This window comes from Homarus americanus, unplaced genomic scaffold (genome assembly GCF_018991925.1).
Source record: "Homarus americanus isolate GMGI-L3 unplaced genomic scaffold, GMGI_Hamer_2.0 scaffold34360, whole genome shotgun sequence".
Classification (NCBI taxonomy): Eukaryota; Metazoa; Arthropoda; class Malacostraca; order Decapoda; family Nephropidae; genus Homarus; species Homarus americanus.
This window is the reverse complement of record NW_024739403.1, coordinates 2253567-2277659: the sequence shown is the minus strand read 5'-3', so window position 1 is coordinate 2277659 and position 24093 is coordinate 2253567. Positions and strand designations below refer to the sequence as shown.

Below are 24093 nucleotides of genomic sequence, written 5' to 3'. Positions count from 1 at the left end.
ATCAATACTGAATGTGTTGATGGTGTATGTTTGTATATCGTAATGGATCTATGTGCGTGTGGTGGTCGATATGAGTTTTAGATTTCATAGACGGGAATTTATTATTTGTAGCTAACTGTACTGACATTATGTAGCCGACTGTATTGGCATTTATGTAGCAAATGAAATTCCTTAGTACAGTATATCTCGTGATCACTCTAAAGCCACACAGACGAGGTCATGAAGTGTGAATATCCTCGCTGGTCCTTCCACTTGTGAGAGAGTGACGGGTAAATGGGTGCGTGTTTGTGGAAATAGTTGATGAGGGGGGATGACCAGTGTCCGGGCCATTACTGGGTGGGGTTGCGTGCGTCACTCACCACCAGGCGTCGGTGCCAGCCACTGGGGGCCCAACATCCACGCCTCGATTTACCTGATTAACTTTCCACGACTTGTTGTTATTGTGGTATAATATTCTTCTCACACCCTGGGAAAATTTGAGGTTTTTGATGAACGTATAAGTATTGCTGGTTTATGAATTTTATCGTTTTGCTTATAGGAGTCATATCCTCGTCTGAAATGTTTTGGAAGATTTAGTGTGTGTGTGTCAGTTTTGGCGTGACTTAATTGATGTCATGAATTATTATTGGTCAACTAGTGGAGGTTCGTCAGTCGCTGCTACACGCCCAGCCCTCAGACACCTCCCTCCACACACTGATAGATGTGTATGTGGCCGTAAGGGTAAAACGCAAGTGAAACAATACTGTGTGATCAGACAACCGCAAGATGTGTTCAGGAAAAAAAATCATTTTATTCTTATTTGTGAATGAGACCAGTTGTTGTTTCGATCACCTTAATCAGAGTATCCAGTACAATAATTGTGTGCGTGTGTTGTAGAGAGTGAGTGCCACCCTGAAAATGCTCATTAAATAGTAAGGTAGAGGGCGATGGTACACAGATCCTGGGAACCACCACACGTGTACAGTATGTGCAGCAGAAGAAATGATACAGCCGCGTCCACCTGTAACTGTTGTTCCCGGTGAAAATTTGTTCTGGTTCAATTTTTTGCGAAACTGAGCAAAGAGTGAGAATTTGTGTGGTGTGGGGGCGTGAGCCGAGGACCATCTGTTGGACGATTAGCCTGGCTTTCTCTGGTGTTGTGACGTTGGTTCGCATGCAGTACTTACCGAGTCTCGTAACCAGCAGTAATCTCCTGTCCAGAGCTCGTGCTGTAACTGGTAACTTCACACTCCTAACAGGCAGCACCGCCAAGTTCAGGTTCTAAAGAGTGGTGAGCGAGGTGTGTGCACTGCTGGCTTGGCCTGGGAGCTGACTCACGCACCTGCACATCAGTATTGGTTTCGGAAATGTGAACCACACGAACGTTTCTCCCGGCGGCGCGGAGCTCTGATGTGTTGTTGTCGCTCGGACAGTAAGGCTGTAGGGTGTGAAGGTGACGTTGTATATAGCAGTACTACAGTTTCCTGTCATACACTGGTGTGTGGCTGACTATAGTTGCCATACCAGTTCTAGTACTTTTGAGAGTTCTATGATATATCTCTAATGCTGAATGAACTTAAGGACTGTGTTTGGTCGTTTAATTGTTTGCTGAAACAATATTTGTGAAAACATTGAGTGTAGAACACATTAAAATAACTTGTGAAATAAACCTCCGTCTTTATAATTTTATATGAAGTATCTCAACCACGTAAAGTTGAGAAGAAAACTGGTGGTGGCGGTGAGGAGTGTAAAGGTGAGGGAAGACGGTAGTGGAGATACGGGATGGTAAGACTAGGAAGTCTACCCTGGGGGTCCACATCCTTGGAGGAGAAGTGGTCAGGCACAGTGCCGGGCCTCCCTGACCCGCCCTCCACCCTCGAACAGCTCAAGGACTACGTTGGTGATAAGATTGAAGCGCTAACGGTAAGTTATACTGGGCTGTACCTTTGTGAACCATGTCTGATGATAAACGTATTGTCGATAGCTCGAGTGACTCACGGGGAGTCGTATAACACTCCTATGGTCCATATTGTGTGCGACAAGTTATGTGTTATCAAACTCGAGACATTTACCAGAGTTCTTTGTGGTGCTGCTGCTGCTGCTGTACTGCTATGGGATTACTTACGTGTATACTGTAGGTTATTCACGTTTCACTCTTGCCTCGGTAGTATGAAACGTCTTTTAAAGTCCTCCTTTTGTGCTACTTACGTTACTCTCTGCGTAAGACATCTGTTAAAGATATTTCGTCACTGTGGTTGGTTTTGTGGATCATTGTGATATATTATACTTGAATAGATTTGTCTGGTTAAGTAGGACTTGTGTGGTTAGGTCCATGTTGATACCGAGGCTTTTTAGGCGTGTCGTTTCGATCTTGGTAGCGCATGATCTCTGAAGGTGTTTTGGACAGTTAACTGGCCTTTAGGATGTGAATTGCCTGATTGAATTCTTATTTGCATAATTCTTACTCATAATATTTGGCACATGTATTATTCCATAGTGAAACAAAGGGAAAATGACTTAAAAGTGTCGTTTGAAATGTACACCTTTATGAAGTATGCAAACTGTTCTCAGTACACACACAAAAAAAATGGAAGAAGTTAACTAATCACAGGACCTAACTTTAAACCTGCCTCATTGCTCACAGTCAAAGTTGAACCAGAGTGACCTAAAACCTGCAGGATTACTCCTAATAGACACCTGAAAGTTCATCTAGACCCGTTACGAGCTTCATGGTGGAACCTCTGTGAACTTAGTGTCGTGAGGTCAACATAGTTCTGTGGGTAAATACATTCCTGTGGGCCTGTGTTAATATTCTTCAAGGACCACAACAGACCGTGTAATCTTACCTGTCGTGCTGCTTATTGTTACCTGCACGTCTGTGTTTGTATTAGTTTGTGTTGGTGTATGTTTATATGGGTAAATGTTTATGGTGGTGAATGTTTAGGATGGTGTAAACTCGGCGGTAAAAAACTCTTTCAGGATGGGTCTCGTGAATATGTGACTGAACTGTCCTGTTGTCTCGCTACGGTTGGTTGGCGTGAGAGACATTTCCTACCTATTATGGTAGGCCTAATTTAGGTATTTAATTCGAAATATAAAATTATTTCGTTGCATTATTATTGGTGGATAACCGTATGCTGCATGGGCCTTATCAAAAATCTTCGTTCGTTACGTCATTTTGATTCGCACAAGAATTAAGATATTTTTTTACCAAGTGTATATTGTATTATTTAAGTATTATGCTGTTGTGTTTTTATTCAGTTGTGATTATTATAAACATGCACATATAAATAAACGTACGTGTTGCTCATAGACAACGCCGTGACTCAGAAGCAGAGAGAGTGTACACGGCTGCTGAAACAAGAAGTCCTCAGCTCAAAACACACACTGCGTTCAGGAGAGCTGGAAGACATGACACGCTGCCTGGCTGGCCTCTTGACACATTTCCATCAGCAGTTTTTTCTTATTTACCTCCCCCTTATGACGTCTTAACCTGGCACTGTTGTCGACCTTGTTAGTGTCTCTACGTCTTGTCTTGCAGACGTGAGGACTCGAGGCTTTTGGAGGACGGTGAAGATTTACAAGGTGAACATCAATGATTAAGTAAATATGACTGGCCCTGTTAGAGCTTTGATCATCATGGAGACACGTGTACATGATTTTTTTTAAGTGTGTATTTGTTTTGTATGTTGGGATTCATTATCTTTGGTGAGAGATATTAACGAAGATAATCGCTGATAACGGGTAAATATTGCCTCCAATCTGATGTGTGCAGACTGGCCGACCAGGAGGGCAGAGAAGCGTGGCGCCAGGTCAGGGAATGGCGAGGGAGGGGATTGTGAGGAAGGAGAGGTTAGGCGATTGATAGTGAAAGATTCAGCCACCCTGTGTACACCTCAGTCACAGCGACAGTAACAGTAGTGACCAACAAATGTGGCATCACCGAGGAAAATTTCAACATCAGCAGTGACAAAAATAATAGTAACACTAACGTGACAAAAACAACAGATAGGGACAGTGTGGATACAGCACACTGTACTAAACCTTTGGTACACGAAGAGGCAGCATGGTCGGTACGGCGCTCGACTGCATTCACTTCCCCAATTTTAAAATGAAGGTACCCATTTACAGCTGGATGAACTGGGAGTGTCCGGGATCTAACCACCGACCCGTGGAACAGGGGCGAGCACTGTACTGTATCCATTCAACCGCCGGGCTCAAATATTAATAATTAATGATAGCATAAATAACATTAATGATAACATCGATAACATTAGAAATAGCATCAGTGAATAACTGATAACAAAAAAGTAATATCCCTAAAAATAACATCTACAAGAACTATTAAATACACCAGTGTCACCAAGAACATGGAACAACAACACTCCTGATGAAGAGCAACAACCTGCCAGGGTGTGTAGCGTCAGAGGACGTAATATCAACAACAGCATTATTTTACGAGATGTATCCGTCTCCCGCCAGTCAGCTCAGCTGTTTTATTGACATCTCGATTCTGTGATAATTCCTTTAGTTTATTCTATTTACATTCATTATGATTTTACCTACTTCTATTCGTTATGTAAAATTTACGTTTGAGGTTTTTCTTTCGTTTATAATCCTTGAAACTATATATATATATATATATATATATATATATATATATATATATATATATATATATATATATATATATATATATATATATATATATATATATATATATATATATATATAAATAAATTTTTTTTTTACTTCCACGGACACTTTGTTTATGAAATCTAAACAAAAACACGATGGGTTAGTCTGATTTGCCGACCGAGAGGTTAGTTACTGTTTGTTTTTTTACATTAATTGGGTTTTTAAGTATTTCTTTGAGCGTGCTTTTTGTTCTGTTTGTTGTTGTTTAGAACTATTTTTGTAAATGGTATAATTGGGTAGTTTAGTGATTGCCGTAATTGGTGATTGATGTAATTTATGGTGTGAATAATTGGTGATTATTGGAAATGATACTTGTTGGAAGTGGAAATAATGATTGGCATTCATGATAATTCGTAAAATTGGGGTTTGATGTGTGATGAACGTAATTAGTGGTGAACGTAATTGGTGACAAGCGTAATTGGTGATGAAATTAATTGGTGACTGACAGTGATGTAATGTGTGGTATACCGTCAATATAACTAGTGTAACTGTAATTACCACTCCAGTGTACACCACAGCCACAACACCTGCGTACACACCGTTCCTGCAATAGTGTGTGTGTGTGTGTATGGAGGAGATCTTGAGTAGGAAGTAGCGACTAATGACCAGTGTAGTGGTGCAGTGTCCGACTTTCTCTGTCAGTGGTGGCGGTGATGGAGCGTTCACCATCATCGCCTCTACCACCTGCACTCATCACCACCATTACCACTAACATCACCATCACCACTACCTATACCGTCAACACACACACACACACACACAGACACGTAACATTAAGATCTGCTCCGTGTCTTGGCAGTGTTGCTCTCAGATAACTGTTGACTTCTGCCCAATAAAAAGATCATAAGTGTTGCGTGATTGATTCTCATTTCGTGCTTGAGAGAGAGAGAGAGAGAGAGAGAGTACACAGCAGGTGGCCCTGTACAACGCAGATGAACAATTGAACAACAGGTGATGAAGTGAACAGCAAGTGAACAATATAACAGGTGTGTAAATGAACATCAGGTGTACCAACGAATTGAAGGTGTGAGAGGCAGCAGGTGAGTGGACGCTGTACACGATGACACACTTAAGGTGCTGTTGTGTGGGGCCAAGATGATTGATAATAACGATACTAATGATGATTGTTGTTCGTTTAATATCCTTTTGACGTCTGTTAATCTTTGTTGTCTGTGTCGATGTTTTAAGATGCGAGAGTGTATGTGTGGTGTTAAAATAATAAATAATAATAATAAACGGTTTATTAATAGAGTTGTAGCCTGTGGCTGAAAATATACAAACTTACATTTGATTTAGACATAATGATATGCGTTGAATACATTTCCAGGGCTGCACAGTACATAATCAGTTGTTTATTATTTTAACAATAGATGGGATGGTGCTGTTCTTATATCTATCAGTGCGGGCTCTTATGGGCTGAGTTTTGTCGTAGTGGCGGACTGTGCAAGGTGGGCGGGGGACTGCCGGTGGGAGGAGGTGGCGATGGCGAGGATGGTTCATTAGTCCACTGCCAAACCTTGCTAGTGCTTGGTGGTGGACAGGGTCGGATTTACCAATAGGCGAAGTAGGCCATTGGCCTAGGGCCCACCGGTATCTGGGGGCCCTCTGAAACTAATTTGTAGCGCAGCGTACCAGCGTATAACCTTGTTTCAAGTGTACGCCGAGTATTTCATTATATAATATATTCACAACCATAAGGGCCCCTGTACAATAAGTATAGGGCCCGGAGTATGGGGCCCACTGATGAGTTTGGCCTGGGGCCCACAAGTAGGTAAATCCGGCCCTGGTGGTGAAGGTCACTGAAGGATGGCATTTCCAGGGTGGAGAGAGCGTTGTTGTAGCCGGAGTAGTCTGCGCCGAGCATGACTCTGCAGGCCTTTTCTGTACCTTCTCTAACTGGCGTTGTTGGGTAGAGTTGAGAGAAGTCGACCAGGCTGGTGACGCATACGTTAGTTTGGAGAGAATAAAGGCGTTATAGATAGTCCTCAGCTCTGGCGTGGGTGCCCCAAGTGACCTAAGTCGTCGTAGCATGTAGAGTCGGTACGAGGCTGCCTTGATTGTGTTGTTTATATGGGCCTTCCAGTCCAGTTTGTGGTCTATGGTAACACCCAGGAGTTTGGCAGACTGCACCAGCTGGAGAGGATGGGCACCCACTGTGACTGCTGGAGCTTGCACTGGAGGGGTGGCGGCATTGATGTGCATGACTCCGGTTTTGGTGTGGTTGATGGATTCCTTGTGTGTGTGTGGAGTGTTTTTTTTTTTTTTGGTATATATCCGAGTTCAGTGATGCAGGATGTAGTAGTGTGTGTGTGTGTAGAGGGGTCTGTTCCCGACTGCACACACACACACACACACCCCCTTTGTTGTCGTGGCGCTGTTATTTTATTTTATTTAGTCTGTGGTTACCATAATTCTTGGTGGACACTGAAATTACGATCGATTGGTGTAAATATGTATGGTGTAATGTGGCGTGATGTGTGTGGCGTGATGTGGCGTGATGTGTGAGTCTACAGTATGTATGGTGTAATGTGATATGTAGTATAGTGTGGATGTGTGGCGTGATGTATGGTGTGATGTACTGTATGGTGTGATGTTGGGTAATATGAAGTTATTTTGATGTGTGGTGTGATGTGGCGTGTCGTGGTAAAGTTTGAATTAGAAAGTTTGGTATGAATTGTATCACGTTGTCTGGTTACTGTGATGACTGGTAGTGGACCTTGTGACCTGACTACCCCACCCCCCTCCTCTCCTCACACCCTCCCTGTTCTTGGTGGCTTGTAGATTAGCACCAGTTTGTCCCCTCCACACCTCCCTAGTCCCTACACACACACACACTCACACTAGCTGCTCCTCGGATTTGTTCTAGGCAAAGACAGTGAGGTGAAGGAACGCGCCCAGGAACAGATCATTGGTAGCACCAGCTCGGTAGACCACATACTACAGTAGCTCCATAAGATAATTGGGATCACATGAAGATTAGGCACCCTTGTTTATTTCGCCTCCTACCTAAGCTAACTTAACTTACCTAAGGTAGCGTTCGTGTTTAATCATCAGGTGAAATATGCTGGGGTGCCTAGTCTTCACGTGAGTCAATGATTATTGTGAATTTCAGCAATGTCTCGTACAGCACAAGTGTATTGTTATGAAGTACTGCTCTTATTGTCCACCAGCATTCTCGGGGTTGTTGAGCTCCACCACGACTCACTACAAAAGGACTTTATGTGGAGGTTAAATTCTGGGATCTGCCAGGCGAGTTAAGACATAAGTTAAAGGTCCACTCGTCCACAATCATGAGTGAGAGTTGGCCATGGTTCATAACCCCATTATTGTTGTCGTATATACAGCGGCAGGTTGTTGGCTCTTGAGGTTTTCAGGTACTATGGCTCAGCAGCCCCTGTCGGGTGTGAGCTCAGCAGACCCAGCAGGTTCTTGTAGATTTCAGCTGCTGACTCGTACCGTTAAGCTGTATAATCAAGCATACGAGTCATTAAGGTACCGGTATATGACTGAGGGTGAGGGGCACAAGACGGTGGGAAGGGCGGGTGATGGGGCGGCGGACGTTAGTTATGGGAGGTGGATGGGAAGATTATATTAGTTATACCTATCACAGTTTTCATATACTTCTGTTCCACATTATAGTCAAGTAACCTACAGTAGGTGAACCGAAAAAATCGATATAATAGCATTCACTGAAACATGGATCAACCTAGACTCACGTGACTTACTTGTCGAATACCAAATTGCAGGTTACAAATTGTTCCATACCGACAGGCAGACCAGGAAAGGAGGTGGAGTAGCATTCTATGTCAGGGATAATCTGAAGTGTGAAATAAACTAGGAAATAAAAACTGAGCGGAATTCAGAAACAATTTGGATAGAATTAATCGACGGTAGGGAAAAATTAATCACAGGAGTAATATATAGACCTCCCAATCTTGAAACAAAAACAGGATGAGGGTGTGTTTGCCAGGAGCTGGGGTGGGGGATATAATTGACAGGATGGACAATAACTTGTCTGGTAATGGGAACAAACCCATTATCTGCCTCAGTGCAGGAGGCAATGATATTGGCCGGTGTAGGAGCGAGGAGCTTCTTGATAAGTTCAAGGCAGCTATAGATCGTATTAGGTCTAAGGGAGGGATCCCTATCATATGCGGTGTCCTGCCTAGAAGGAGAGTTGGCAGTGAGTGGTTGTCAAGGGCGGTTGGTGTCAACGACCGTCTTGACAGATATTGCAAGTCAATATCGGTCCCATTCATTGACAACTGGGACAACTTCTACGGCAGAAGGGACCTTTATGCTAGGGATGGGGTGCACCTGTCTCGGGATGGGGTGGCAACCCTGGCTGGGTCTCTAGAGGGGGCAGTTCAAAGGATATCGAAGTCTTTAAACTGCTAGGGGAGCATATGGGCACGGGGGTGGGGGAAACTGCAGTGGGAGCGGGTAAACAAAGTTAAAGATTACAGGGAAATAGTGTTAGGAATGATGACAAAACTAAATTAAACGGAGTTTAAAACTAAACGCGGTAAAGGAAGGACTCGGAACACGACTAACTTAAATGTCTACTATGCGAACAGTAGAAGTATGAGAAACAAAATGGATGATATTAGGGCCTTGGTATGTACCGAAAAAATCGATATAATAGCATTCACTGAAACATAGATCAACCTAGACCCACGTGAGTTGCCGGTCGAATACCAAATTGCGGGTTACAAATTGTTCCATACCGATAGGCAGACCTGGAAAGGAGGCGGAGTAGCAATCTATGTTAGGGATAATCTGAAGTGTGAAATAAGGAAATAAAAACTGAGCGGAATACAGAAACAATTTGGAAAGAATTAAGCGACGGTAGGGAAAAATTAATCACGAGTAATATATAGACCTCCCAATCTTGATAGTCAATGAGCGACTTATCTGGGATGAAATGGGCAGGGCTTCCATACACAGCAAAGTCTGTATAGTAGGCGACTTTAACCTTGGCCAAATAGATTGGACTGACCGTACGGGTAACTCAGAATCAGAGGATTTTCTCGAGACGATCCAGGACTGTTTCCTAAGTCAACATATAACCGAACCCACACGGGGTAATAATATACTCGATTTAGTTCTGTCGAACAGAGAAAACCTCATTAGCAATGTCGAGGTAGGGAACGAACTTGCAAACAGCGATCACAAAGAAATTAGATTCCAGTTAGATTTTCAGGGCAGAAGTAAGGAAAATTCCACTAAAGTACTAGATTTCAGAAGGGCAAACTTTGACAGTTTAAAGAGACAGCTGAGAAAGCGGGTGTCGCGTTTGGCCGTGAACCTGACAGATGACTCCGACCTGATAACGAGATCTGAGATTGCCGAGTTCCACGACAATTTAAATAATGAGTTACTTAATGCACAAAGGCAGAACATACCATACAAAAAACTCAGATCAGACATCAATGACCCTAAATGGATAAATAATTATTTAAAGAACATCATTGGCCAAAGGAAGGCTATAGGTAGAAGGATAAAGCTTGGCGAAATTTACCTCCAGGATTATTATAAGATATTGGCGAGTAGGGTTAAAACCGAGATAAGGAAAGCCAAGAGGAATAATGAGGTAAGGATAGCAAGGGAGGCGAAGACAAACCCCAAAGGATTCTACCAAATGTATCAAACTAAAACACGAGAAAAGATTGGACCAATACGGTCAGATACCGGCGAGCTAACTGATAACGACGGAGAAATGAGCAATAATCTGAATAAATATTTTTCAACAGTTTTCACCACCGAAAATTTAAACATGATACCCGAGGCACCGACTCTATTCAGAGATAGTGAAGAAAACAAATTAAGCGAGATAGTAGTGACTAGTAATGATGTTAGTAAGCAAATAGACAAACTAAAGCCTAATAAGTCACCTGGTCCCGATGAGGTATTTGCCAGAGTATTAAAGGAATGTAAGGAAGAGCTTAGTATGCCCTTAGCAAAGTTGTTAAACATGTCCTTAAAAACAGGTGTAGTACCAGAATCCTGGAGGATAGTGAATGGAATACCGATTTTCAAGAAAGGGGATAGATCACTATCCTCTAACTACTGCCCAATCAGTCTAACATCAATAGTAGGCAAATTACTGGAAGCAATCACTTCAAACTATTCGAAATCACCTGGAGAAGCACCGATTGATCAATGATTCCCAGCATGGCTTCACAAGCGGACGTTCATGTCTAACTAATCTATTAACATTCTTTTCATCAGTTTTCGAATCCGTGGACGAGGGGCACAATTATGATGTGGTATATCTCGACTTTAGCAAAGCCTTCGACAGAGTCCCCCACGAAAGACTAATTAGAAAGGTAGAAGCACATGGCATCAAAGGTAACATCCTTAAATGGATTGGGGCGTGGTTACAGGACAGGAAACAGCGAGTGAGCATTAACGGCACTAAGTCCCATTGGAGCAACGTCACAAGTGGAGTTCCCCAAGGCTCAGTACTTGGACCATTATTATTTATTATATACATAAACGACATAGATATCGGCATAGACAGCAACATAAGTAAATTTGCTGATGACACCAAAATAGGACGTGTTATTAAATCTGACGAGGACTCCGCAAAACTACAGGAAGATCTAAACAAATTTTTCGAATGGTCTGAAAAATGGCAGATGAAATTCAACGTGGACAAATGTAAAGTACTCAGTATAGGAGATGTAAGCAGGGAAACCAGATACTAGATGAACAACGATGCCATAGAGAAATCCGACTGCGAGAGATATTTAGGAGTAATGATAAGTAGGAACCTTAAGCCAAGTAAACAATGTGTTTTTGCTCGTAACAAGGCTAATAAAGTACTTGGGTTCATACAAAGGAGTGTTAGTTTCAAGACTAGCGAGGTCATCCTAAAACTATATCTTGCGCTTGGGACCTCACTTGGATTACGCAGTTCAATTCTGGTCACCTTATTACAGAATGGATATAGAATCCTTGGAAAGAATTCAGAAGAGAATGACAAGGCTAATCCCGGGCATTAGGAACCTTGAGTACAGAGACGGGTTCATGCATCTTAATTTGCACTCCCTCGAGAGACGTAGAGAGGCGATATGACAGAGGTGTATAAATGGAAGTCAGGGCTGAACAAAGGGGACATTACAAAGGTACTCAAACTATCCAACCAGGAGCGAACTCGTAACAATGGTTTTAAATTAGACAAATTTAGATTTAGGCGTGAAATAGGTAAACACTGGTTTGGTAACAGAGTAGTGGATGAATGGAACAAGTTACCAAATATCATCATTAACTCGAATACGCTGGATATCTTCAAACATAGGTTGGATGCTCATATGAGCAATAGGGGTTGGGTGTAAACGGGACTGCCCAGTATGGGCCAATAGGCCCACTGCAGTTTCCTCCATTCTTATGTTCTTCTGTGAGGGTTTCCCAGTCGTGAGGAAGTACAAGGATGTAGAGGTCAGTGGTAACCGGGTACTCCCCCACCATAGTGACGTCACTCGCCTTCCCAGAGTATTGTCGCCGGACTTGTTTTTACACCATATACGTCACTGTTTTATTTGAACACATTTTTATTCCGAACCGCAAGATGTTTTTATGAGGTATTTTTTGTGATAGTGATATGTCATAAAATATATAATTATATAGATTTAGATCTACCATATAATAAAAAAGCCAAACACAATATTAAAGCCTTTGTTTCTGTCTCGTGTTGTTCATAGCGAAGCTGAGGTGTTGTTACAAATGTGTTGACTGAGGCGTACCCTTGCTAAACACTTGGGATATCTGAAGCAGGATAATTTTAACTGGGGTTATTATGATATGGATAAACACACTGTAGCATGGAGTTCCAGTGATCGCTAATCCAGGATGTAAATGAGCTTTGGTCGATAGAGGTTCTGCTGAATAGTCATGGGCCTTCCCTGCGTGGTTGTGGTACTTGTCATCTAAGTTTTTATTTGGAAATTCGCTCTCACAGTGAAGGTATTAAACTTATGAAGGGAATTTAGGTGCAGTTTTCTCAAGGACAATAAGTAAACTATAAAAGTGAAGATATAAAGTATGTCCTTATTTGCACCAATGATTAAACACCTACTGTACTGTAGATGCTAGCCTAACCTAACCTATCATAACCTTTCAAATTTAATCTAATCTAATTTAACCTAATTTAACCCCCGTTTACTGTTAGGGTGTTTAATCATCTGGTGAAATAATCTATGGCTCCTAACCTTCATGAGAAACAATTTTATTTTTAATTTTACTCTCAGTTCAGAACAAATAGTGTATTGAAATTAATATCTTGAATTATACGTTGTTTTAAACTTAGTAAACATCACCTGAAACGTAATCATGTTTGAAGAAATGACAGGCTGAAGGTTCCTGCTGTTAACATAATAGACAGCCTGACTCTCTAGTCTTGGATGCCCTACATGGAAGAGGAACTTTGCCCTGACAGAGTGTATGTGACCCCGGGAGGTGAACTATGCGGTCATAAGCCATTAGATATTTATACACTAGTCCAAGACGATATGGACGTAAAGGTTGCCTCTTATGGCCAGTGGTTTATGTTAATACTATTGTTAATGGTGACCAATGGTTGTGTACTCATTATATTTTTAGTGTTAGCGATGTACATTTGATTCTGGCACCATTACCAAGGGGCGATGCCTTTGTTATCATCACCAGAATTTTAAAAAAGGTTTGAACTTAAACGTGTATCAAGACGGTGAAAACTTGCACCTGAATCCACCTTGGGGCACCTTGTGTGTTTCTTCGGGTTTATCATGGATTCTTTGTGGGATCCTTGTGAGGCTGTTGTCACATGAGGCAGGAGTTCTCCCCTTTCAACTCAACCCGCGTGAGAGGCAACAGAGGCAGTACTGTACAGTAACAGTACTTAGGGCGCTCCATGATGTGTGGAGGGGAGGGTTGTGATCCAGTGTACACACTAGACAGGTGATCCCTGGGAGTACACTGTTTCAACCTATACACAGAGATGCGTAATCTCGTATAGATATCCTTGTGGGCAGGATATTGTTAACTGCGTCGTCATTTGTATGTCCGCCTTGTTCTGACTTAACTGGCCAAAATATTGTCCCTCACTCCCGTGCCGCTGACGTCACAGGCTCCTTACTGGACCTTCCGGTCACACAAACAAAACACTCTTACTGACGCAGTGGATAACCATTCTCGGGTCATGGGATAATTGGCACGGGCAGAAGGTTCTGTATATTTTGTGGGGAAAATGGAGCTGGGGCAAACCTAGGGACGATACAACATTCACTGTTATAAAGCTATTGAGAAAACTGAATATGAATTGGCGTAATTAGTACAGTATAATACAGTATAATCAGTGATAAACATTTTAACATTTCCCAAGACCTTTAACAGCTCTCAGGTAGATTGAGACACAGTACAATGGTTCGGGAAGAGGAGTGAGTCGTGACATTTAAGGATCATTTCATGAACACGTGAGACATTTGTTCCACAGCCTCTTCTGCTAATGCAGGCTTCCCGCCGACCATGACCCATCATGTGTGAGCCTCCCGCCGACCATGACCCATCATGTGTGAGCCTCCCGCCGACTATGACCCATCATGTGTGAGCCTCCTAATCGCGGAGTGCAGCGTTGCCCTCTGGTGATCAGACTGGGAACTTTGGCAAGTCTTGAGAGAGTGAAGGTGGCTAGCAAGCGGGCGGCCTTCACCTGCCAGTGGCTGCCACTCTACCAGTGTCTCGCCAGCCACCAAGCAGAGTGGACACGGCCTCACCCTCCTTCACGTCCACCTGCACTCTGCAACCACGCCTGTTCGTCTACTTGTCGCTCCTGGATTAAATTATCATCTTTTTGGTGTGTAAGGATGACGAGCTAGTGTGGCCCTGAGTGTTAAGGGTGTGACTTGTGGCGTTATAGGGGACACGACTGAAAGTACAGTATAAAAGTATTATAGTACCACAGTGCCACGGACACCACAGTGCCAATACCCCCTGGAAGGATGACTAAAGTGTCGGATAGATACGACATGAATCAGGAAATGGTGAGTGTTACCCAAGACTGTTATCCTCTTATCCTTTCCTTTGTACATGTAGCGGCGGTCAGTTGTAAGACATGTGGAATAATAATGTGGCCAACTCAGGTAGGGGCCAGGTAACGGGCCGCTGGTGCTCCTCTCACACCTCTCTCATGCCAAACTCTCCACTGTTGATTTCAAGATCCATTACACAGAACGTTGCGAAATTTCTTGCATGAACTCTCTTATTGTATTTAAAATTCTCATGGCAGTTGGTGGAAACGCTCCCTGTGTCAAACTTAGCCAAATGCTGGCCAACGTCAACTTAAAATGCAGCCTCTTCTAAGGTGTATTTGGGTGTTCTACACTGTAAACACACCACAACAATAATAGTTTAACGCATATCGGCTCCGTCACAGAAGGTACACACGAAATGGTTTTCTTTAGTGTACAGATGCGGATCCGTCACTCCGACCAGCGGTATGTGAGAACTTTACAAAAAGGAATTGTTTTTGGTGATTCTCTCCATGTTTTGTGTCAGTGAAACGAATCTTCACAGTTCTTCTTAACAAAATGTTGACTTTCTTAGATATACATTTGTCCAGGGGTTCGTAGAGAGCGTGAACAAAGAAGGGTCGGAGTTTGTACTGTGGCGCCAGAAAGATCTTGTGTTAGATAAGGACGCAGAACAAAATACCTAAAGGTACATTGTATCCGGAGGCTTTTGTTGACTTTGTTCACTGTTATGTAGTCGGTGGGGAGGGGGACAACCCTCCCCTATTGGAAACCACCGCCCCTCCCCTCCCCCCGGGCCCCCTTCCAATTGAGATCGGAATTAAGTTTTTTAAACTACAGTGCATCATTAGGGCGTACATTTATAACACAACATTGATAAACGACCTTTGGAATCAGTTGTGTTGTTTCATATATAATTCGTTCGTCCCTTTTGACACCCGGAAAAAAATATATATCTCGACCTTTGTCCTCCCTCCCTTTACTTCCCACCCCTCCCTCCCTTTACTATTCCCCCTTTTCTCCCTCTCCCTTTACTTCTACCCTTTTGCCCCACTCCCTTTACTGCTCCTCCTAAAAAAAAAAAATCTAGTGGTGGTAGTTTGTAGTTTTGACTTTGGAGGGCAGCGAGTATCGTCGTGAGCTGTAGTGCCGTCAGCTCGCGCCAACTCTACAGTGACGTACAGTACAGTATATTGTATTAACAGGAGTCTGACTGAGGACACATTCGGTGCACGTGGATGTACTTTTATCAGTTTAGCGAGAGACGTGCTGGTGTTAATGGTAATAGTGGTAGTGATGGCAATGGTGGTAGTGATGATAGTTGTTAGTTGTTAATGTTCGTTGTTAGTGATGTTAATTGTTAATGTTCGTTGTTAGTGATGTTAGTTGTTAATGTTCGTTGTTAGTGATGTTAATTGTTAGTGTTGTTTATATTAGTGCTAGTAATGTTGATGTTAGTTGGTGTCACTGATGTTCTTGTTAGAAAAATACCACGAACAGGATCACGTGACATTTTTGTTTTACAGGCGACTCGAACCAGCCAAACCTGTCCTAAAGTGACCAAAACTACCGTAAGATCGTTAGGTTATGGTAGTCAGTCAGGTTATCTAATTATGTTTAAGAGTTAAGCAGTTTCCGTCCATAGTATTATTTTAACACTGGCCTCTTACAGAAGATGTGCTACAGTATTGTGGGGTTTGTTACACAAGTGTTGGTTTCTCTACACAAACTAAACACTGTACATTGTGTCATACACCTCTTACACTCTCAAAGAACAGACCCACACGCGCACCACAACACAAATACACTTACGTAATAGTTCTCTCTGATATAAAATCCGTCAAACTTCGTGTTTTTATTCATAAAACGTAATTGACTCAATTGTAATTCACTTTACGAAACCTTCAGATTAATTAGTATTATTGAGGTGAACACAACAGTGTATCAAGGCGGTATACTGACAATAACCTCACGTCTATACTGCATGCCACACACTGCACGTCCACTCTACAAGGACACTTTTATCTGGGACTGTGTTAAACAACGCCACCTGTGAACAATACAAACCTTGTGGAAAATTATCAAATTGTAAGTTATTTTTGGTGTCGAAACTACTCTGACATTGATGTCCCCGGATGTGTTATGTTGCCCCGGTTCTAAAATCACCCACGAATCTTGGGAATCCGGCGTCACCACAACATAAAGGTGGAGTAACAGGAAGGTCACCCAGCGTCACCATAGTGTGTTGACATTCGTGGAGGCTCGGTAAATATTTGCTCTAGATCGATGTATATCGTCAGTACTGTGTTGACCCAGCCACCACCGCCACAACTAATACACAATACTATCACATTAACACCACCTGGCCAGCCAAGAGGTCACTAACTATGCGATGGTCCCTGAATAATGATAGTTTTACGCCCACCCAATGACCTTCAATTGTTCCTGGCAGTAAGATATGATTGACCCCTGGGGCGACAAATGCCCTGACATAATTACAACTACGTACTTCATGTTTGACACTGAACTCTGACCCTCGATGTGTGAAAGTTGTATTCGTGTTAGGTTAACTGAGTATCGGTGGATTAGAGAGTTTTACATTTGTGTAACATTATAGATTAGATTCATCATAGGTTATTTAGTTTTTGTAAATGAGTAATACTGTACATCAGGCTGTGTGGGATGAACAAAGACTGAGAATACCAAGTCCCGTCGCCTTCACAGAAATCATCGCTCTTCTGATGCTGTTGACTTCATCAGCTAGTTATTCCAGCATAATCTGATCAGTTAACCGAACCCGACCCTTGTCTCTGTCTTTCTTCCTCGCTTTTTTTTTATTCTATCTGTCTTTTCTTTGTTGTGTTGAAGGTTAGTTAATACGGTCGTCTTGCAGACAATGACTCGATGCCAAGGTTCAGGACCCAAGGCTGGTGACTGAAGCTTTACCTTAAGGTTGTTCCGTAAATGTGGCGGCAGGTGAGAGTTAAAGTGGAGGAGTAACCCGCCGTACTCCTGTAGTCTGCTCTGGTGGGAGGGAGTGTTGCTTCAAGGTGTAGGTTAGGTTATGTTCTCTCCGTTAAGGCGAAGACCTACAACTCGTCCCCTCCTAAATAGCGCAAGGATTGTTACTCCTTTATTTTACCATAACTTGTACATTATTATTATAGATGATCCAGCGTAAAATTATTCTGGTGAATGTCTTAAGCTGCGGACATTTAAAGGGCACATTTTAAGTGCACACACACATAAATGGTATCAGTGTTGCCGCGACGGGTGAACAGTGTGAACTTAAGCACTGTAAGATAACACTATTACACAGGTACTCAAGGTGTGGGCAACTAATTAGATGTACCCTGTGGGTATTTGGTCCACATTTACAAAGGTTAAGTGAATGTTCCTCTTATGGGAAGGTCTATGACAGGTGATTAACTTTTAACACAAGCATAATGGCCAACAGTGACATCAACACCACACGGGGGCGCTACCGTAACTACTGTGTTTACTGACCACCGGTGATGAGAAAAGGCCATGGTGGAGGTAGTGTCCCTTGAGGTGTTGAGAGGCCATACCAAGAATAAGGTTAAGGTTCACTCGCAGAACGTCAGAGTGAGAAGTGTTGGTTCAGTGACTCTCTCGCCTGACAGCCTCTCTCTCTCTCCAATATTCAGTCAAGCTCCTGGGTCTCCAAAAACGGAGGGACATGCTGATCAGCCACGGTTCTTCTCGGCCATCTCCTTGCCCTGGCCTTAGTCTTTACTAGTAAAGTGACTAGATTTTTTTTCAGTAATGTCTTAATATTTATTTGTTTTGCAAGGTTCACACACACACACACACGTACGTACGTACGTACGTACGTACAGTATGTATGTTTCCAATCGGGTTGACGGTGACAACTTGGGTCCCGTCGCTAGTAAAGAGCAGCCCAGGTACTGTACTATACACCCACACTGCTCCTGCTTATACCTGTAGGTGCTGTTACTGTAGTGGATATTAGTTTACTACTGCTGGCGGGCCTTGTTGGGTTTCTGCTGTTGTTGACCACGATAAAGGATATTAGTTGGTGCTTGTGGTGGCTGTATTATAGTGGTGATACATTGGTGCTGTAGGTGGTGGTGGTAGTGGTACCCGCCCGCAGTGTTGGTGGTGGTAATGGGCGCCTGGGTGTCTTGTTACAGACTCCTCGGAACATTTTGTTGTTACTCCATCAGCAGCACCTGGTCGAGGACTCTCGTCGAAGATGCTGGTCTAGGACTTTGGCCGGGTCGAGGACGTTGGTCCCTGCTGAGAGAGAACCTGTTTGTGCTTTCAAGTCGCCTGCTGGATATTTAGTGTCGCTGGGGTTGTGTTTAGTTCTGTTGTTTTCTCAATTGTTGGTCTGCATACCTTCTTAAACACACACACACAGGGAGAGAGACACACACGATACGACTCGCACCATCTCCCCCAGACAGAACTTGTATAAAAATTACAAAGTAAATACATTTACTCGTACCAGTATTAACTGTTCTGCTGACTTATGCTGCAGGCGTGTTGGTCTTGGTGTAAGAGATGATGTTGATTATGTACATTGCTCCTGATGACGTTATTACGGTTACTTGGCTTACATTACTGTTCTTGTACTTGCCTGTGTTCATGTACTAAATGTACTTTGCCTCTTCTTGTAACTTGTTGTTTCTGATTAAGTGATATATTTACAGTTTATTTTCTTATGTCTGGAAGAGAGAAGACTAATTTCCTTGATGATCCTCGTGATGGCATATCACTGAGTGTTCTCTACCAACACAAAATCGTCTTCGTTAGATTTTATCGGCGAAGGAACCGATTTACGGCATTTTAGGTAATATCTGTTGTAAGACAGTAAAGTTACCTAGTCGTTCACTAAATGGTTGGTTCTTTATGCTTTATTTTTGTAACCACAGCTCTGGTAATTTCAGTATTGTATCACCAGTGTAATAATCCTCAAGGTCTTATTAAACAGTGAACTTAAATATTATCGTCGGACATGACATTATAACGGAGTTGATAGTCGAACGTTCTTCTAGGAAACAACCTGTAGTTCAGATTATAGCAGCTAGTGCCCGCCCTCACCAACACCCTCCCTGCACCAACCTCTTCTATATACCGTCACCTTCCTCGACTCCCACGCTCCTTACCATCTTAGTATATCACCCTTCCACCTGCCCACTTTCCTTCCTCCAATCCCCTCCCTTATGCACTTTACTCTTCCCTCCTCATCCTCCCCAGCAACCAGCCTCCATCTATGTCCCAGTACGTTTGATACGAACACGAGACTCCCATCATGTTGACTTTGTATGGTGAGTCAACACCGACGACGTGGCACTTGGGAGTAATTTTCTCTTTAATAGCTTCCTGTAACGAGACGGAGACAATTGAAATAACACATAAAAGGTATTTGGTACACACACACTTTCTTCTCCTTGCACTTTTATGCGAAGGTCTCGTGAAACTCAGTACAGTTGAGTTAAAATGTGCGGTCCAGATCATTGTGACGTCAGGCAACTGTGATCCAGTTACAAGTACTTGTCCCTCGGAAGAGTCGGTTCAATTTTTAAAATATTCATCTTTAAACGTTAGAACAGTTAGAATATTACTGCGCTAACACTTAAGAAACAATGCTGTCAGATACAAAACTTAACAAGAGTAACACTCCAGTCTCTGTTAACAATTCTCTAACAGAAATGACACGAGGAGCACACAGCAGTACCAGTCACCTCAAGTTACATCACTCGTTACAACACCATCAACACCACCATTATCATAATAAACAGCAACACAGCCTCGTAGAGTACCATTTCACGAGGAACAATTAGTAGTTTGTGTCAGGAGAGTTACGACACGTTTAGAGCTGTTGTCTTTGTTACTCCACGGACATAGTCTCATTGGCCCTTATGAAGACAATATCGCGATACATCCTTCCAGAGGCTTAATACCCTATAATGATTGCTAATGTTGCCAAAGCGGGTTATTTTTTTTTTTATATATGCCAAGTCTTTCTCGGTGTCGTCACCAGGTTTTGTATGAAAAAAGGCAATCGACTTCTCACAACATCCTTAACGCACTCGGCTGCTTTTTGTCCAGTTTAGATAGTTATTGTTTCCCGATTGTAAGAGTCGCATTACTGATGGAATTTATAATTTCTGCACCTGATACGGAGTTGGTAGGTACTTGCTGGGGCACTGAAGTCCTCTGGGTATTTAATTATTAGTGATCTGCTTGTAGGAAGCTGACGGCCCGTGGGATTCAGTACTCGTAGGAACTGATTTGCTTATGACCTGTAGGATGGAAGAACTTGTACCGTAGATATTGATATGCGGGTGAGTTGTGGGATTCAGGATCCTATTGTTATTAAGACGTTAATAAATTGTTGGTCACCACCTGCTGGGTGATGAATCTGGCTGAACTAGTTCCCTATTGATGTATGTACATGGACAACAGGTATGGACTGGACTGGCTTGCTAAGACACATTCGGGGAAATTTCGTGTAGAAATTTGCTTTTATTTTAATCAATATGGGAAATAGAAGTAAGTCTTGGTGTTAATTTAGATTAATAAGTGTATAATTATGGTAAATCTGTCTTTGGAGGCTGCACGCTTGTTTAACTTAAAACAGGGAAATATACCAAAAAAACTCTTACGTATTTGGTTTAATATATCACATTTCAAAACGGTTTTCTATTCTCATTACTTGGTCACACACGCTTCACACTCACAGGTGAAAACAAACCATCATGAACAGACTCTTGAGTTGTGTAGACTCAAGTTTGGTGGTGCTTAGTGGTGTGTGCGTGTGTGTACTAAAATCAAGCACAGTTCAGTGATGGTTTGCTTTCATTGGCCACTGTGGGGGGGGGGGGATTCTACTTGCCGCTTTCTAAGTAACCAGCAAACTACAGTAATAGGAATAGCAAGTCGTATCTTAAATTGTATTATACAAAGTGAGAGAAGTATTTTGGTGGGTATTTCGTTGTGTTGGGTCATTATTAGTCTACGGGTTAGTTAGTAATTAATGCAGTAAGACAATACATTATTAGCACTGTACGCCACCACGGATGTATGGTACACTCTTATAGGAATCATTTTGTGAGTTTATTATATTCAATTAAATTTTCTGATCATTCATATTCTCGAATCTCTCTACGTAGCTTCCAAAACTCTCTGTACTTTTATCAAAGGTTTTAGTTTGTTCGGTTCATCAGATTCGTCAGTCACCATTACATAACTAATGTCTCTGCCCTGTTTGATAACGAGCGTCAGTTACTCGTTCTCTCACTGGCCGATGTAAACCTTTCACTCGGTGTTTCTCCAGGTCACACAACTTGCTCCACTTTTGACTCTCCTTCGTTTTATATAACAACGTGCGTTAGTATTACGATTGTGACTCAGGGATTTAATTATATTTAAATATTTTTACAAGGTAGCATAAACATTAAGAGCTCGTATAAAGGCAATATTGTATTTTCAGGAGTTCATTTTGATTTAGTTCAACAGTTTGGTGTAATGAAATAAAATTGATGTAATTGATATCATAAATTGTATTAATATATGTAATTACTACATTACTTGAAGGAACACACCACATGTGCTGGGAGGGGGGGGGGGCAGGCAGGAAGGACACATTGTTGCCAGTCATTTAGCAGTGCCGGGTTTTTTTCACTCGTAAGTCACCAGTGCGATATTAACCGCACCAACACTCGCTGCCTCCTGCTGATGTCGTCTTGGTGATAGTACACTCGTCGTTTCAGTTTGTTGTGTTGCTGATCTTGTCACTCAGTAATGACGAAGCATGTAGAGGTTTTTAGCGTTATATGTATACTAAGGTAACAATTGTGTATATTGAAAGTGTATTTGTTTATTTTGTATCTTGTTGACGATGATAGGCAAACTGTCTTCCGTAATGAAGTTACATTTATCCTTTACAAGCTGTTTACTCCTCCAGAGTGTAGAGGAGGATATGTTAACAGCGTCCATGGGTGCCAGACAAGTATTATTTAATTGTATGTGCACTAGTGTTTACATGAAGTGTGTCAGGCAATATTACAAATGAATTATCTATCATTGGGGCCCAGCTAGGGGGACTCCTGCTTAAAATGAACAGGCAAAGGTGGTCTAATGGGTAAGTTCAGTGGTTCATAGTGACTACTTGTGAAGCTTGTATATACAGTACATAATTATTTAGTATTTATTGCTAAAATACCGACATGAGTTGATAACAAATTAATGAAAAAAACTGTCGTGAAACTACAAAAAAAAGTGAGATTGTTGTGCATTATACTGTCCGTCCACCTGGCCATCCAATGTTCATGGTGTCTAACACGAGTTCATTTTATTTATACCTATTTGAATATACAGTGTGTAAATATATTCGCTCTTGGATAATACGTGGACACACACACACACACACACACACACACACACACTCACTCACTCACTCATGCGTTTGCCCTTGGGGATAGTGTGTCCTTGAAACACGCATTAAGGTAAGTGCATGGCATTCATCAATAATGTCTTAAACACAATATTTGATATATAAGGTTTACCAGGTCCTAAATTAAGTGATTATTTGTTTTCACATCAGCAAATTCTGAACGTAAGATATAAATACTGTAATATTCAATACTGTAGCAGGAACTCGGATGCCGAATGTTACCTCACCATCGACAGATGGCGTCAACTTGTAGCAACCCGGACGGGGCTGCCCAGGTAAATTCCCGCCTGCCTCAGAAGTGTAGGAAGGTTGGAAGTTCGTCATTGTCACTCTTGTGCAATAATGCTGTACTGGAGGTTTTAGTGTACGTCACTGAAGTAGGAAGCAGTGCTCGGGATCTCCGCCTGAGCTTAGGTGCGTTTTTTGTGTGCGCCGACTGCTACTCTATTAATGAAGCAGTAGCTGTCCAACGGTGGCAATAAAAACCAATTGGAAAATACGTCGACGTATTGCGTTATTGATCCCAGTGGATCAAACTACAGGTATCAGGTCCCCGGTATTCTACTTGTTTCATCACCGACGGAGGCGGTTCATCCGCAGTTTACTTCTCGTTTCCACCTCACATCTGTATTAAAAATATTGCATGATGTTTCAGGTATCAGAAGATATAAGAATGGAGGAAACTGCAGCGGGCCTATTGGCCCATACTGGGCAGTCCCGTTTACACCCATCCCCAATGGCTCTTATAGTAGAATTCATAAAAATAATCTTGTTAGTATAACGAGGCATGACAGTGTGATGAGCATGTCGGCCATAGGGATTAACTTGAATACTTGACAGACAATTCATTTATGCAGAATTATTTTACAAGAATTCAACATTTATGTAAAGAACCAGTATGGTATTATTTTACTACTATATAAAACCTTCCTCGTGTGTTTCCACATCTTTGGTCTGGTA

The 24093-nt window shown here is 42.2% G+C and overlaps 1 protein-coding gene across 1 annotated transcript in view; it reads left to right on the top strand.

Annotated features, from left to right (window-relative positions):
* Positions 1-1746: 1746 nt before the first annotated feature.
* The window catches only part of LOC121874610 (venom dipeptidyl peptidase 4-like), a 77767-nt gene continuing 55420 nt past the window's right edge, over positions 1747-24093 (top strand). Inside the window, 1 exon segment of the mRNA XM_042378837.1 lies at positions 1747-1902. Within this exon segment, the coding sequence (XP_042234771.1) occupies positions 1762-1902 (141 nt within the window). The 5' untranslated portion in view covers positions 1747-1761.